This window comes from Elgaria multicarinata, chromosome 13 (genome assembly GCF_023053635.1).
Source record: "Elgaria multicarinata webbii isolate HBS135686 ecotype San Diego chromosome 13, rElgMul1.1.pri, whole genome shotgun sequence".
Taxonomy (NCBI): domain Eukaryota; kingdom Metazoa; phylum Chordata; class Lepidosauria; order Squamata; family Anguidae; genus Elgaria; species Elgaria multicarinata.
The window spans coordinates 16,389,151-16,404,180 of NC_086183.1; the positions used below are offsets into that span (position 1 = coordinate 16,389,151).

At 51.0% G+C, this 15,030-nt stretch overlaps 2 protein-coding genes across 2 annotated transcripts in view; both read right to left on the reverse strand.

Moving 5' to 3' along the window:
* Positions 1-15,030, reverse strand: part of PABPC4 (poly(A) binding protein cytoplasmic 4) — a 563,337-nt gene that overhangs the window by 20,471 nt on the left and 527,836 nt on the right. The gene's annotated exons all lie outside the window — the stretch shown is intronic.
* TMEM54 (transmembrane protein 54) lies at positions 3,048-13,767 on the reverse strand. The gene is made up of 6 exons (XM_063139898.1): positions 13,563-13,767; positions 7,982-8,175; positions 7,194-7,253; positions 6,065-6,253; positions 5,245-5,379; positions 3,048-4,106 (listed from the first exon to the last, which is right to left on the reverse strand). The coding sequence occupies exons 1-6, from the start codon at positions 13,573-13,575 to the stop codon at positions 4,014-4,016; spliced, it is 684 nt and encodes a 227-aa protein (XP_062995968.1). The 5' UTR covers positions 13,576-13,767; the 3' UTR covers positions 3,048-4,013.

The window sequence follows — 15,030 nt, forward strand, 5'->3', positions numbered from 1 at the left end:
CCAATGTATTTATTTCTTCTGACTCACAGGTCTCCCTGTTCCCCTCCCTGAACACTGTAGTTTTGTGTGGATGTTACACCCGTTTGCAGGGATCCGGGGGTGGGAGGGAGGGAGGGTGGGTGGTGCAGCGACGAGGTGGAGCAGATGGGCTGGGTCATTTTTTGTGAGCTGTCGGCATTTGGTTTTGCAAAATGTATTCCTCACCCGACAGCCTCCTCTTGTGCGGGGCACGTTGCTTGTTTATAGCGCACTCTTACGTGCCGCTGCATGTCTTCTGTGTGTGCAGAATGCGATGCCTGAGGTCCAGTTCAACACCCTGAGAATCGTGGCCTGTTATAACACTTTCTAGGCTTTGGGGCCACCAAGAGAGACGCTTGAAGATGTGTGGATGGAATTGCAGACGCCGGAGGGTGGGTGTGTGCGTGTGTGTCACAGATGAGGACTTAGCCCAGTCACACGTTCAGCACTCTGTGTAGCTGCTGCTACCGCCCCTTCCCTGTGGCCTAGCAGAATGCATGAAAAATAAGCACAGATGTACACATTTGCATCGTTTGGGATGATTCCTTTTTAGTGCAGAAATCGTATTTGTGGCCCAGGGTACCTGCAACCCTGATCTTGCTGATACAGGGCGTTCAAACAATCCTGTCTCCTTGAAAGGGTCCATGAGGTGCTCAAAGCTAGTGTAAAGTCCCGGAAAAAGAATCACAGACTCCAGCCGCCCAGCATGCAAGACAAGGAACCCTGGCTTGGAATCGTCCCGCCTAAGTCTTTGGTTTCTGAGGCAAAGCACAGTCCAGGGAGAGATTTGGCATTTCCAGCCCAAGCACCCCCGCACCCCCCTTTCAGCATCCCAAAGCACACAGGCCCTGGAATGTTAACCCATAGCCTGAGGGGCACTGACACTGGAGCAGGCAGGGAGATCTACTTTTGGGGGGAATAGAACCCCAAGATCCACTAACGGGAGCCTGGGGCAAAGGACGGGCGCTCAGAATGAGGGAACCCTGAGCACTAGAATTTGAGCACTAGAGTTCCACAGAGCTCACAGCCCTCCTTCCACACACACAAAATCCCTCTCCTGGTGTCCCCAAATGTTCTTCCTTACAGCAACTGGTGAACGGGCAGGCTATTGTTCAACAACTGAACCGGAAACCCTTGCTGATCACTGCAAATCACCCCAGGATCTACAAGTAGATCCCGATTGACCTTGCCCACTTGTGTGCATGGGGACCCCAGAGAAGATTCTTTCATTCCCAGGTAACTGGGGGGGGGGTGGCTCTGCTAACACCTCGCCCAGGTACCTCACCTGGTTCTTAACACTGCCCAAAGGGGAGTGACCAAAAGAAATGCACTTTGACCAGCCAGGAGTTTTGCACATCCATTTATGTACCACTTCAGCATGCCCCCCAGCACTTGGCCCAATGTGATCTCTCTGTTACCCTTCACCCCCCGCCCCCCACATACCCTGGTCCAGGTAAGGCAGGCCAGCATTCCAGGCCCCAGAGTACAGAAGTAACTGTGGGGGGAGGCTTGCTCAAGACCTCTGAAAAGTTGCCTGGCCAAGAAGAGTTGCGTGGCCATCCTCATCCTCCTTCACCGCTCAGCCCATACTGATTTTCATCATGCATCCCTAGATAAATGGACACAGCTGCTTTGCGTGGGGAGTGGGGGCAGGCCATGGAGCGAAGCAGGGCCAGGCCGCTCCTGTTGCAGCATTGAAGGTTATGTAGGTGAGAGACCCAAAGCAACCAGGGGGGGTCTCTTGTGCAGGCTTGGCCTGGCCTCTGCACTTCCCAACCTAGAGCACCAGGGATGGTTGCGAAAGCTGTGTCGCCCGTGGCAGAGTTGATCCGGGCAGCTGGGCATGTGCAGAGCACAGAAATAAATAAATGCAAACTCTGGAACCAGGCAACCCACATGTGGTCAGACTTCATTTGCTTGCATGTGCTTATGCATAATCATGGCTCAGCGTTGATGGACTGGAGTTCTGGAATGAGTGAGGGCTTTTATTTTTGCTCTTGGTGAGTGAGTGAGAGAGAGAACTCTAAAGGAGCCATCCAAGGGGCTTACTTCACATGATGGCACACTTCAAATACTTAAAAGGTTGTCATACAGAGGAGGGCCAGGATCTCTTCTCGATCCTCCCAGAGTGCAGGACACGGAATAACGGGCTCAAGTTAGAGGAAACCAGATTCCAGCTGGACATCAGGAAAAACTTCCTGACTGTTAGAGCAGTACGACAATGGAATCAGTTACCTAGGGAGGTTGTGGGCTTTCCCACACTAGAGGCATTCAAGAGGCAGCTGGACAAGCATCTGTCAGGGACGCTTTAGGGTGGATTCCTGCATTGAGCAGGGGGTTGGACTCGATGGCCTTGTAGGCCCCTTCCTACTCTGCTATTCTATGATTCTACCATGGATAACTCTTAGAGTTCTGACAGAAACCTGGAGCAGATTCACCACCCCACTGGCTTCAGAGCCACCAGCCTCCACTGGTTATTGTTCTGGTGAATTACCAAAGGGCTGCGCTCTCCCCCTGATGGTGTTCCAGCTGTTGAGCAGCTCCGGCTCTGAGACAGGTAAAGTCCAGATTGACACTTCTTCCACAATTGTGGGGGGAAGGACTCCTTTGGGCACAGCTCAGGGTTTTTTGTTTCCTAGCCCCATTCAAGGGGCAATGCATTTTTCATATTCCCTGTGAATGTGCATCAAGAATTTGAAATAGAGGAAGGCCATGCAGGGAGCCCCCAAACCGAATATAGTGCCCCGGGAGATGGTGTCTCCTGCCCCCTTCACCCCCCAAAAAACCCTTTGTGCCAAAGTGGGGAGGAAGCAGAGGGAGTTGTGGGAATAGGAAATGGTCCAGCAAAGTAGGAAGTGGGGGGGTGTTGGTACTGGAGGTCGTAACTGTAAACAATCTTTTTTTTTTTAGGGTGCAACTCCATCCATGTTTGGACAGGGAAAAGTCCTACAGAGTTCCCAGAAATTCTGGGCGTCCTAGGACTTTTTTCTTTGCTAAACATGCAGAGGATGGCACCCTGAGTTTATCCATCAGTTCTCTTTTAACCCATTAATTGTTTAATGTAAATCGATTTGCATAGTCACCAAACTTCAGTACAGATGCCCTTTTGCCCTCTTGAAGACAGCGAAAATTTAATTTACAATGCCGTAAACAAATGCTACCGGCTCCTTATTAGAAGGAAAGGCAGGTCTTCCCAACTTTTTTTCCTTTCATCCACCAGAACCCAAATCTCAAAGAATTGCAGCCCCTCCAGTCAAAATTTGCCCCCTCCAATTAGTCAAAGAAAGCATTAGTTGATGAATCTCCGGCTTGCAGCCCCACGCTGCGGCCGCCCCCACCTTCCTCCTCACGCTGGCCATGTAGAAGGCTGACTTGCTAAACCAGGGAACTGCAGTCACCTTGTGGTGACTTTTCCCCCTCATGGCTGAGAGGATCATAGCTGGTGCGCTGTAGAGGAGAACGGCACCGCTCCACCCAATCGTACAAGCCGTGCTTTCGGCCTGCGAGGTCCATCCATCATCAGAGTGCATGCTAGAGCAGAGGGGAGCGTGGGCAGGTTTTCTTTTTAACACCTTCCAAGGGAAAGGGTTCCTTGGGGTCTCCGTGCAGTAGCCCACGGAGTCCTTTCAGATGCTCACAGGAGCCGAAGTCTGGAGCGTCGGCCCTTCAGGCTCAGCCGCTCCCTTTGTTTGGAAGAAGCGGAGAGCTTGGGAGAGGTTTTTCAGTCCAGTGCACTGGAGCGCTACTTATAGCAGTAAAAGGTTTGCGCCTCTGGGGAGGAACGGAAATGGCTCTCCCTCTTCTGTAGTCCAGTTGCCAAGTCCTGGCCCCCATTCCATTCTGATGGCAAGCGCATGCCCCCCCCCCCGCTGTCTTGACCAGTGTGGGGGGGGGGCACGTGGTGAAGCTGAGAGGAAGCCATGGGGAAGGCGCTGCACCAGGGCCCATGGCACTTCCCCAAGAACCACCACTGCCCGGGCAGCAACGATGGGCCGCTAGAGCCACACGGCCTCCACGCGGTCCATCCTCAGGAGATCGCGGCCCTCACAGGCTTCTCTGTTCTCGGCCATGGCGAACTGCAGGGAGACCTTCAAATCAAATGGGCATCGTCAACAGCAGAAAGTAAAAGCAGCTTTCGCAATGTGGCAAAGTGGCTCCTGGGTCGTTTTTTTGCCTCACCCCTTTCTCAGGCTGAATGCTTCCGCCAAGCAAGGGAGTCTGGTGGGAGACAACAGAGCTCACCCGGATGGGGTCCCTGCCTGAGGAAGCCTCCATTTCAGGAGTGATCTGCTGCCACCACCCCCTTCTGCATGAACAAGAGGACTGGTCCTAGGAGGTTGGTCAGAAGGCCGTTGGGGGGGGGCAGGGGGTCTGGCTTGCCACTACACTTCTCAACTAAGCGCCTTGGAGAGCTCCTTTAGAGTCCTGACTGAATCCTGGAGCGGATTCGCTGCCCCACTGACGTCGGAGCAACCAGCCTCCACTGCTTTGAGTAAGGTTCTTGTTTATGGGGTCACTTTATGCTCTCTTAGCCCTCATTTCTCCTAAGATTAAGGCACAGGACAGGAAACTCTTGCGTTCAACCGGGTCACGGTGTCATCGTGGGGGTTATGTGTCTGGGGACGGAGGCGCTCACACGGATTGGAAGGCTCTGTTGTCAGCAGGTATTTTGCAAATTAGGTTGAGGCCAGAATTAATGAGATACAAATGTCAAAAATTACTTATTCTTGGAAGCCAGGCAAATTATTCAGACACGGTTCAAAGGCCTCGGAGGGCTTGAATCTAAACTAGAATATTTGACAAAGGGTTATGAAAACCATAATTGGATTCTGCCGTTTCAAGGTCTCGCTGCATCAAAGGACGAGGCCAGGATTAGAAGTTGGTCTCTTCTACTATGGGTTTGTTTGGAGTTTGCGGTGCGAAGGCTCTATGGAGCATCACCCCAAGTCCGAGGCCAGTGCACAGCAGGGGTGGAGAAGGGTGGCCCTCCGCGTGTTGCTGGACTGCAATGCCCATTAGCCCTCGTCAGCATAGCCAGTAGTCAGGGATGATGGGAGTTGCAGCCTAGGAACACTGGAGGGGGCCCCCGTCCTCTGCAGAGACATACCAGAGGCGTTGGCGGGGGGGGGGGGTGTCACGCCAAGCCCTCCTTTTCCAAAGCCCCTGCTACAAGGGCGCTAGAGGAGAAGGGCGCTTGTGGGGAGGGGAGGGCGGGGAAAGCCTGACCTTTTTCTTCCGCGTCCCCCTTCGGCACAGCCTCAGATTCAGAAGCACGAGAGTGATCAGAAAGCAGCGGATGCTGAAGATGATCTCCACGGTGTCCAGGAGAAAGGAGAGGCTCCAGAGCGCCAGCGCAGAACTCTGGAGGGGGGGCAGAAGAGGCGGGGGGGCGGCAAAAGGCCTCCTGAGCAAGCCTTCAACTTCTCTGGAGCCCAGACCCAACCCAGGTGGGAAGGAGCAGCTAGCCTTCACATCCACCCCACAAACCAGGGAAGGCCCAGCTGCCCGTTAGAACCACCACCCCTGCCAAGATCAACTTGTACCACCCAGGCCAGAGTGTATCACCTGGCTGGTGCCCCCACGTTGGCCGAGAGGGCGCCCAGTAACACGCCCATGTGACCTTGGCAGCCTGCAGGGGTTCTCTGGCAGACCGGGCCTCGCAGAAAGGGATCCCAGGGGCAGGAGGCTTGCAAAACCAGGGGCTAGAGGATGGCCATCGCTCCTGGACCAACCCCTTACTACCCTGTTTCCCCGAAAATAAGACAGTGTCTTATATTAATTTTTGCTCCCAAAGATGCGCTAGGTCTTATTTTCAGGGGATGTCTTATTTTTCCATGAAGAAGAATACAGTACACATTTATTGTTGAACAATAAAAAAGGTCTTATTTTCGGGGGGATGCCTTACTTTCGGGGAAACAGGGTAAGCCTCTTCAGTGGAACCCTCCGCAGCCTCCTCTCAGCTGGCCTGTCCCTGTGGCTCAGCCCTCGCCTCCCCCAAAGGCCCCCTCACAGCGGGAGTCGTGGGCACAACACTTGGCAGGCTTACATAGACGCGGGTGGGGTCGAAGGGGCACTCGTGGGCAATCTGGATCAAGTCCATATTCGCAAAGGTGCACAAAGCCAGGAGGACGCGGCCCTTGTTGGCAAAGGTGACGACAATCGCGACCGCCAGCCCCACGGAGCAGAACAGCGAGAGGAGGACGCTGCTGATGCTGAGGGAGAAAACCGCCCATCGCTGCAATGGAGGGAACACGTTTATTCATTCATTTCTTCATTACGCTTATACCCCGGGTGGCGTACGTGAACCGCCGCCTCTACATTTTATGCCCACAACAACCCTGTGAGGTAGGTCAGGCTGAGAGTCAGTGACTGGGCCAACGTCAACCAGTGAACTACGAGGCTGAGTGGAGACTAGAACCCGGACCTTTCAACACTCTAACCCTTACACCACACTGGCTCACCATGTTGGTAGCTCAACTATTCAGAGACAGAGCATGGCTTCCTAGAGCCAAAGGGGGCGTCTCTCTCTCTCTCTCACTCTCTCTCACTCTCTCTCTCTCTCTCTCTCTCTCTCCCTCTCTCCTAAGACTCAGGAAATTGCCTTAAATTGACTCAATCAGACCACTGGTCTATCTGGCCCAGAACGGCCTTCTGCAGCCCTGCAACCTGAGATCTGGAAATGCCACGGAGTATACCAAGTAGCTACATGCAGAGCTGCACAGCTACGCTCCCAGAGAGCAGCTCCAAGAGGTGTGTTTGTTTCCACAGGAGCAAGGTCACAACATGGAAACCACACATCCTTGGGTGAGGCGCTCTGCTCTCCAGATTTCTTGGGTGGCAGCCACCGGGGATATTTTACAACCTCTGGAGGTATCAGCCTTTTCCACACCATTATCTTGTATCCTGGGTGGGGCACGGAGCCAGGCTGCCAGGAACTTAAGATAGGCACATTTAGGACAGGGTGGGGGCTGAAAGTGAAGGAAAGGCCAGGGTGGGGGGTGGGATTCCATCCTGTCTCAAGTTCAAAAACGATTTGCCCTTTACAAAGCGAGGAAGAGGGGCTTCTACAGACAGCTGAGCGTAACTAAGAACTTAGAAGGGCTCCTGCACTCAGAAACATGACCCGCCTCACAACTGAGATGTTTCTCAGATGCCACAAGAGAGACACGTCTTACCAGGAATTTCCGGGAGACGTATCTGGAGAGCACAATTGCTGCTATTCCACAGGAGATTGTCTGCAAAGGGAACACAGATGTCAGGAAATAACACCCTGGGAACAGTACCCCAAGGTTACAAGCAGGCCGTGCCTCGCTTGGCGAGCCAAAACCAGCAATCCACGTTTTGTATTGTCATTATTTAGGCGAATTGAGGGCATAGGATACGTTTCCCTATATTCTTTCTGATTCCATGATCCAAAGTAGTTGTTGCATTTTAAAGAATTCTCAATCTTTGGAAGGAATTTACATTTTTGCACCATGCTCATGTTTTGGACCCCAATAACCTTCCCAACTCTAGCCAAAATAAATTGAAATTCCCGTGAACATAATTCCTGGCATTAAGATGAAGAGAGAGGGATGGAGGGACACAGCAATTGAGGTGTACGTGTGCTTAGGTCTCTATTGCATCCTTCCCAGGGGTGTCTGCCCAGAGTGGGGTGTGAGTTTTGTCCTTGACTTGACTCTAAAATGTAGCATTTTATGGTAACCATTGACATGCATGGAAGACAGTAAAAGGAGGCACCACTTGGGTTTGGGCTAAGCCTGCCCCTGGTGCCCATACTGCCTGGGCAGAATGGGGAGCTTTGCCCTGTGCCAGCAATGCCCCTGCGTGTCCCTTGGCCAGGTTTGCTTCTGGGCGTGGCACTAGAAATTTGACAGGACCACGGGCGCTGGTGTGTCTACACACTGGCCCCACCCCAACATGCCTCCTTCCCCCAGAAAAGCACAGGCAAAGAAATGCCCACCAAGATGGCAGAGATCACGGTGATGATGTTGGAGATGGCGTACTGCAGCGAAATGGTATCCCGCGGGTTGGCGATGTGACGCAGCACCGTCCCATGAACCAGAGCTCCAGTGATGAAGTTCAGGTGGCCGATGACGATCAAGATGAGTCCAGTTTTCATCAAGAGTTTCTGGGTGCTGCTGGGGTCCAGGTTATCTGCAACAGGAAAAGGAACGTATGGATTCCATCAAGTACCGAGTTCAGTGGAAAAGGCACCATTTTATGAATTTCCATTTCCAGAGCAGGATACTGGAAAATAAAACATAACCATAAGAAAAGCACAATCTATTCCATATAAAATGCACATGAAATCCTCTCTTTACACGAGAGCAGCCTACCAGGATCAGACCAAGGTGGACCATCTACCCAGCAAACTAGGTGCCTCCCAGAAGCCCCCCAGCCTCCCAAGAGCCCACCACGACCATTACTCTGGCCTGGCTGGTATTCAGAGGCCTCCAGGAGGGGATCCGCACGTCGCTCCCAGAGTGCTTCTATGCGACTCCAGTGCACCCTGAAAATGATAGTCTGACTTCCCTGTAAAAGAAACGACGAGGAGAGCTCTCCGCCGGCGAGGAGAGCTTGGCAAAAGAAGGCAGGGTAGAGAGCTTCTTCCGCTCTTCACCCCGCCTTCTTTTGTCGAGCTCTCCTCGCCGGCGGAGAGCTCTCCTCGGCACGGCGGCAGCGGCGGCGGCATGGACGGCTCTTAGTCGTTTCTTTTACAGGGAAGTCAGACTATCGTTTTCGGGGTGCACTGGAGACGCATAGAAGCACTCTGGGAGCGACGTGCGGATCCCCCCCAAGGAGCATACAGACATCATGATGAGACCATTCCTCCTAGGGGTGTTGCTCCAGCCCCTCCATTCTTTTCTGCATCTTTCTCAGCTCTTCAGTATCCTTCTGAGATGCAGCAACCAGAACGGTACACAGCACCCCACATGTAAACACACAGCACAAGTGCATTCTAACACTGTCAAGTTTGTGATCCTTCCCTAACCATCCCTAGAAGAGAATTTGCCCTTTTCACACTGGGACAGTATTTTCACTGAGTTCTCCACCATGATCCCAGGGTCTCATTCCTGGTTAGTCACGGCCATTTTAGACGCGATCAACGGTGGACCAACAGAATCCGGGCTAGGGTTCGGATGCCAAGCCACTTACGAATTGCCTAGAAAGTGGAAATGCATCATCTCATAAATAGGGTGATTTCCTTAAATTTTACATGGGCTGATTTATATGCACAGATGCAATAACAACAATTATTTAAATAGAAATACAGGAGTTCTCACCACAGTGCAGAAGACTGACCAGGTGACCCGTGTGCCCACCTGTTCAGCCTGCTGCCTAGGTGCTATATTATGATGGGCAACAGTTCTGAGGGGTTTGCTTTGATCTATAATCCAGAATTGGACAAATCGAGGACGCCTTCCTCTGAGCCACCAGACTCAGATATGCCACAAAGAGAATGTGGGAACTAGACGTAGGTAAAAGCCACAAATGGGGGAACTCTGCCTGGGAAGCCCCACCCCCAGGCCTTCCCACGCAGCCCATGATGGCCTCTGATGAGGCCCCTCCCCCTCAGGGAAGGGAGAAGAGCTGGAGACCAGCATCCCATTGAGCCACAGCCTGGAGCAGCGCTGCACCCTCAGAGCGGCCTGCCTCTCTCCCCCCTACCCTGTCTTTCCTGAGCAGAAAAAGACAAGGCAAGGAGCAAAGGCAACGCCCAACTGGACTGCCAGGCCAAGGAGCTGGATCGAGATGGGGGCCTCCCACTCCTCAGCTGACCAGGGTGAAGGGTCCCATTTTTATTATCCCCAGGTTTAAACAGCCCTGTCCAGCACCCATGACAGGGATAAGGATCAGGCCCTCCTTACTCCTCAGCTGATCTCCACGCAAGAGAGAGAGAGGCCCACCATGTGCACTCTTGGGGTGTAGTGTCAGACAGAAGGTTTCCTTGGGGTCAACCCTGCCCTCAGACTGAAAAAAGCTCCTCAACTCCAAGAACTAGGGTGACCATATGAAAAGGAGGACAGGGCTCCTGTATCTTTAACAGTTGCATAGAAAAGGGAATTTGAGCAGGTGTCATTTGTATATGAGGAGAACCTGGTGAAATTCCCTCTTCATCACAACAGTTAGAGGTGCAGGAGCTATACTAGAGTGACCAGATTTAAAAGAGGGCAGGGGACCTGTAGCTTTAATGGTGTGATGAAGAGGGAATTTCAGCAGGTTCTCCATATATACAAATGACACCTGCTGAAATTTTCTTTTCAATATAACTGTTAAAGATACAGGAGCCCTGTCCCCCTTTTCATATGGTCGCCCTATTGACAAGGACAATGAGGCAAGCCACACACTACACCGCAAGTTATATAACAGACACACATAAATACAGAATGTGTATCTGTAGTGCAGGGGCGGATCTCCAGATTAATTCCCAGAAGCTGCTGCCAGCATCGCCTGCAGTTAGGAATGTCAGGAGTTGAAGTCTAAAACTTCTGGAAATCTACTTTCTGCCCAGAGGCTGTCATGGGCTGCAAGGGAAGGCCTTGGCTGGGGGGCCGGGGGGGCGGGTGTTTCCCAGGCAGAGTTTCCCCATTTGTGGCTTACACGTACATCTAGTTTCCACATTCTCCTTGTGGCATATCTGAATCTGGTAGGTCAGGTGAAGGCGTCCTCAATTTGTAGAGGATATTTATATCAGAAATAATGTGTGCCTCTGAGCGTATTCAGAGTGCCTTTCCAATGCTACTGAGGCAAAGAAGCGCAGATCTAAAACCCCACACCTCTCTTTAGAAATGAAGCACTTACCCCAACCTCTGTTGCAAGCAAACTACTACTAGAACCAGAGAACGCATAACCAGTAGCAAAGCACTTAGTTGGCCTTTAAAACCAAGGCTTTTAGAAGGGAGGTTTGGGGCGGGAACCGGAAAACGCTTTTAAAATGATTGGATTCCCCAACACAGACTATCTACGTAACTGTATTTATCAATCTGGGCTGTCCTTCATTTGCAGAGCCTCTGCTGGGCTTCAGCCACAGTCACCATCGGCATGCATAGCCCTTCCTGAAAACCAAGATGTCCAAGAAGAGCCGGGTTGGGGGGACCTCCTCACGAAAGGAGGGACCATGAAATGGAACCAGCTCAATGGAAGTTTTGAAGGCAGCCCTCTCCAACCTGGCGCCCTCCAGATGCATTGGACTACAACGCCACCATCTCCTAGCCAGGATGCTGGAAGCTGTAGCCCAATAGATCTGGGAGCGCCAGGTTGAAAAGGGCTGTCCTAGAGTCTGGCCAAACCACAGAGCTGGGCTTTCAACAGCAACGCACTTCTGGAAATATCTGGAGCAGCATTAAATGTAATTTTAGCGTCTTTGATTTGTGATGCATTATGGGCTGCTGGCGTTTTAATCACACTGCTTAAATCTTGATGATGATTTTGTAGTTTATAATGTGCCTTGGGTTCATTATGCTTGAATAAAAACAGGATAGAAATAAGAGAATCAAGAAGCTATATAATGCATGACCAAACTGTACTGAAAAATTAGCTTTGCTCCAGTCCCTACATGAATGCCCATTAATAACAATTTATTGTTGGTGCAATGCCCAAGATATGGAATGAAGCATTTGGTGTGTAAGAAGGAGGGCATCCTTAACAGAGCGAGTTCTTTTCCCCAGGAGCAGAGCAAGAGCAGAAACAGTAGAGGCGGACTGTTACAGGAGCCCAAGGTTATGAGGCACAGTTGCCTGCAAACCAGGGAAAGGCCTGGAAATGCTCTCAGCATTTCCCTGTGACACTCGAAGGGCTTATCTGCAGCCGTGCATATTGCCCTGCGTGCATAGTTGGCGTCTTTGCAGGGTAGGAAATGCTACTGGCCGCACCCTCCCAGGCATCTGTGGGGTCCAGGCTGCATCAGGAGCCCCTGGGGTCCACACCCACAACCTAATGGAAAGGTGAAGCTTCCAGTGTGAGCCCTGGAACCCGTCATGCGCCATCCCTCAGCATTTCTCTCAGAGGGAAGAGATGCAAGAGACTAGCATCTATGGGGGAAGCTTCACAGCTGTGCTGGAGAAGGCTACAGATCCAGGCAGAGATGGCTTTTCACGGCACCAGATGGGTTAATAGGGAACTCAGGCAGGTTGATCCAAGAAGAGCCATAAGGAAGTGCCAGGTAATGAGGCATTTCCTTTTAAAACGGTGTGTGTCTTTAAAGATTAACCACTCATTAAACAGCAAATAGCAAGGCGAGGTCATCTTCCTGCAAGAACATCCCAAAGTCTACAAGCCGCCATCAATGGTGTGCGAAGTTTAGACCGTTTCTCAGCATTGTCCATGGGGGAGGAAACAGGGAATCATGTTCTGGGAATCATAAGGTACACCATTGTGGACAGATGATTTCCCAGGCAATACTATTTCCCCCAAACCTCTGGGTTTTGTCACCTATCAGCATCTCCTTGGGGGCAAGCACTGGTCTTTTGGGGTGGGGGTGGGGGTGGAGGTGGGGGGGTGAGGCTCATAAAAATCTGTAAATTGGCTTGTGCATTGATAGCACTGAATAAAGAGCAAGACCTACCCGCTCGTTCTGTGCCTATGGTTTCAGAAAGCCGAAGAAGAAAGGAGGAATTCAATGTTGATTCTACTAACCCGCTTTAGGTAAACCACTTTATCTCCAGCACTGTGTCTTCAATTAATGCATTACAAATTAGTTTCCATATTCTTCTCAACACCTACCTTCCCCACAATTTCCAAATTTCTGTGAAACCTGAAGCAGCAGGCTAAGTAACCTGACCAAGCCTTCAGCCAAGCCCCTGCAAATCCTTTTCAGCTAGTGCATCTCTGTATGTGCAAATGGTATTGAAGACAGGAAGGTTACATATAAATACAACCTATAAACTCTAAGCCCAACTTGGGGGGGGGTACCCAATCTAAATCTGATTTCTAGTTTTAAGACTCTTGGAACTGCTGATGCCAAAATTAGCACTGGTAATTAAATATTAAAACCTGAGGATATGCATACTTGATTTACAACCAGAGTAAAGAGGCTTTTGAGTGCACACACATAATCTGTGCCATGACATACACAGGTGTAAGAATCGTGGGGCTTTGGCACGTACGGAAGAAAAAAGGGGGGGCGTAACAGAGCTCAGAGCTTTCAGCCCCTCTTCTAATCTACAAAACATGTCGCAGAGGCCAAATTCCTAACATGAGACGGAGCAGACTCAAGCCTGTTTGACAGTCAGACCTTTTGACCTGCCTTTCCCATTAATCTGGGGGTGGGTTGTGGTGCCCCTGGGCTGCAAGAAAGACCCACTGTATAGGCAGAATGGAGCTTAAAGCTGTCAGTTCCTTGGGGCAGGGACTTGCAGCTCTCTTGCAGCAAGACATGTGCAATGCTCCAGCAACCCATCAGGTGCCACAGGAAAAGGGCAAGACTGCCAGGAATCCCTTGGGTGCCGCCTTGTGTCACCATCTGCCACCTTCCTGAGGAAGAGAGTATTGGGGGGCCTACCCCGCCCCATGCCTTTGACCTTGGAGAGGGGCCAACTCACCCAGGCGACACATCTTAGCGGTTCGGGCTCAGCCAACGCTTCGGAGCACGTCTGAGTTAGGGTTCCCTCTGACGGCTCCTTGCCCCTGCAGAGCACCTGGGAGCCGATCTCATGGCTGCGGCCGCCTTGGCGCTTCTTGACCAGCCTCCTCTTTTGCGCTCCTCTGGGCACTGCCTGCCTGCCTGCTTCTCGGCATCAGCTTTCCTCCTCTTCCTCCTCCTCCAGCCCTACAACCTGCAGTTGGAAATCTGCTCTTCCTGTCTGACCAGCTCTCTAGGCTCTGGAACAAAGGGCCAAACTCCACCTTCTCCTTCCAGCAGGAAATGTGATTCACCTCACAAACCCCACCCACTCAGAGCTCTTTGCTCCAGTCGCTCCTGGCTCAGGTATGTCAGCTTGACTTAACATGCCCAGGATTCAATGGCGTCTGGACAACACTCCCCAGCCGGGCACTGGGCACCTTTCACTGCAAGGATTTTAATGTTTCCTCCTCCCAAAACCTCCTGAAACATTTGTGACAGAAAGCATGGAGTATAAAGTTAATGCACATTCCAGTGTAACCACAGGAATATCTTTTGATATACAAAGCCTGCTTTTCAAGATGCCCAAACATAACTACGCAGACATCCTGACTACAACAGCCAGTCAGTTTCCTCCACTCCTCCGATTCCCTCTACCCAACCCACCCTGCGCACCTGCTTTGTGTAATATCTTGCCTGTTGAAGAGACCTGGAGTTCTCGAAAGCTTACACATTTTTTGTGATCTTCAAATTGGCCTTATATATTACATGGATTGCGTCATTCATGAGGCATTGAGAAATCAAAAGAAGGGGAGTCAAATGCAAAACCATCTTTCTATGTGTCTTGCTCTTAGGGGCTGCCAACTTCTCGTATTGTTATAGTATAATAATCCCCACTTACACCCACACAGAGCAATAAAGACTAGCCTCTTCCGGCAGGCCTACCCAGATGAATTTTAAACCAAGCATTGTAAGATGTTGTGATTGTTTTTTTTATATATATTGCACTGGTTTTATATATATATTTTAAATTAATTTTATGTATTTGATTTATATTGTATGTTGTACTAAAGTTGTTCCAAAGGAGAGATGAGTAAGAAATAAATAAATAAATAAATAAATAAATAATAATAATAATAATTCTGTAGTAGAATATTACACTGGTCCTGCCTCTCACAAAGTTTGGAAAGCTGAATCATAGTGTTCTCTGGCACTTCTACTTTCACAGGGTCTGTGTCTTCTGCGAGGTTTTTGCAATATCTGTTTACAAAGACAGAGCAAGAGTCAGGAGGGAAGCCAACCAGCCCACAGGTAGGCCTGTGCATCCCCAAAGAGCAACAGCTCAGCCTCACTGTTTCCCAAGGCTCTCTTTGCCAGACCAGCACACCTGGAGGCTGGGGAAGGGGATTTCTTGCCACCTCCCAGCATTTCCTACCTGCTGCAGCCGG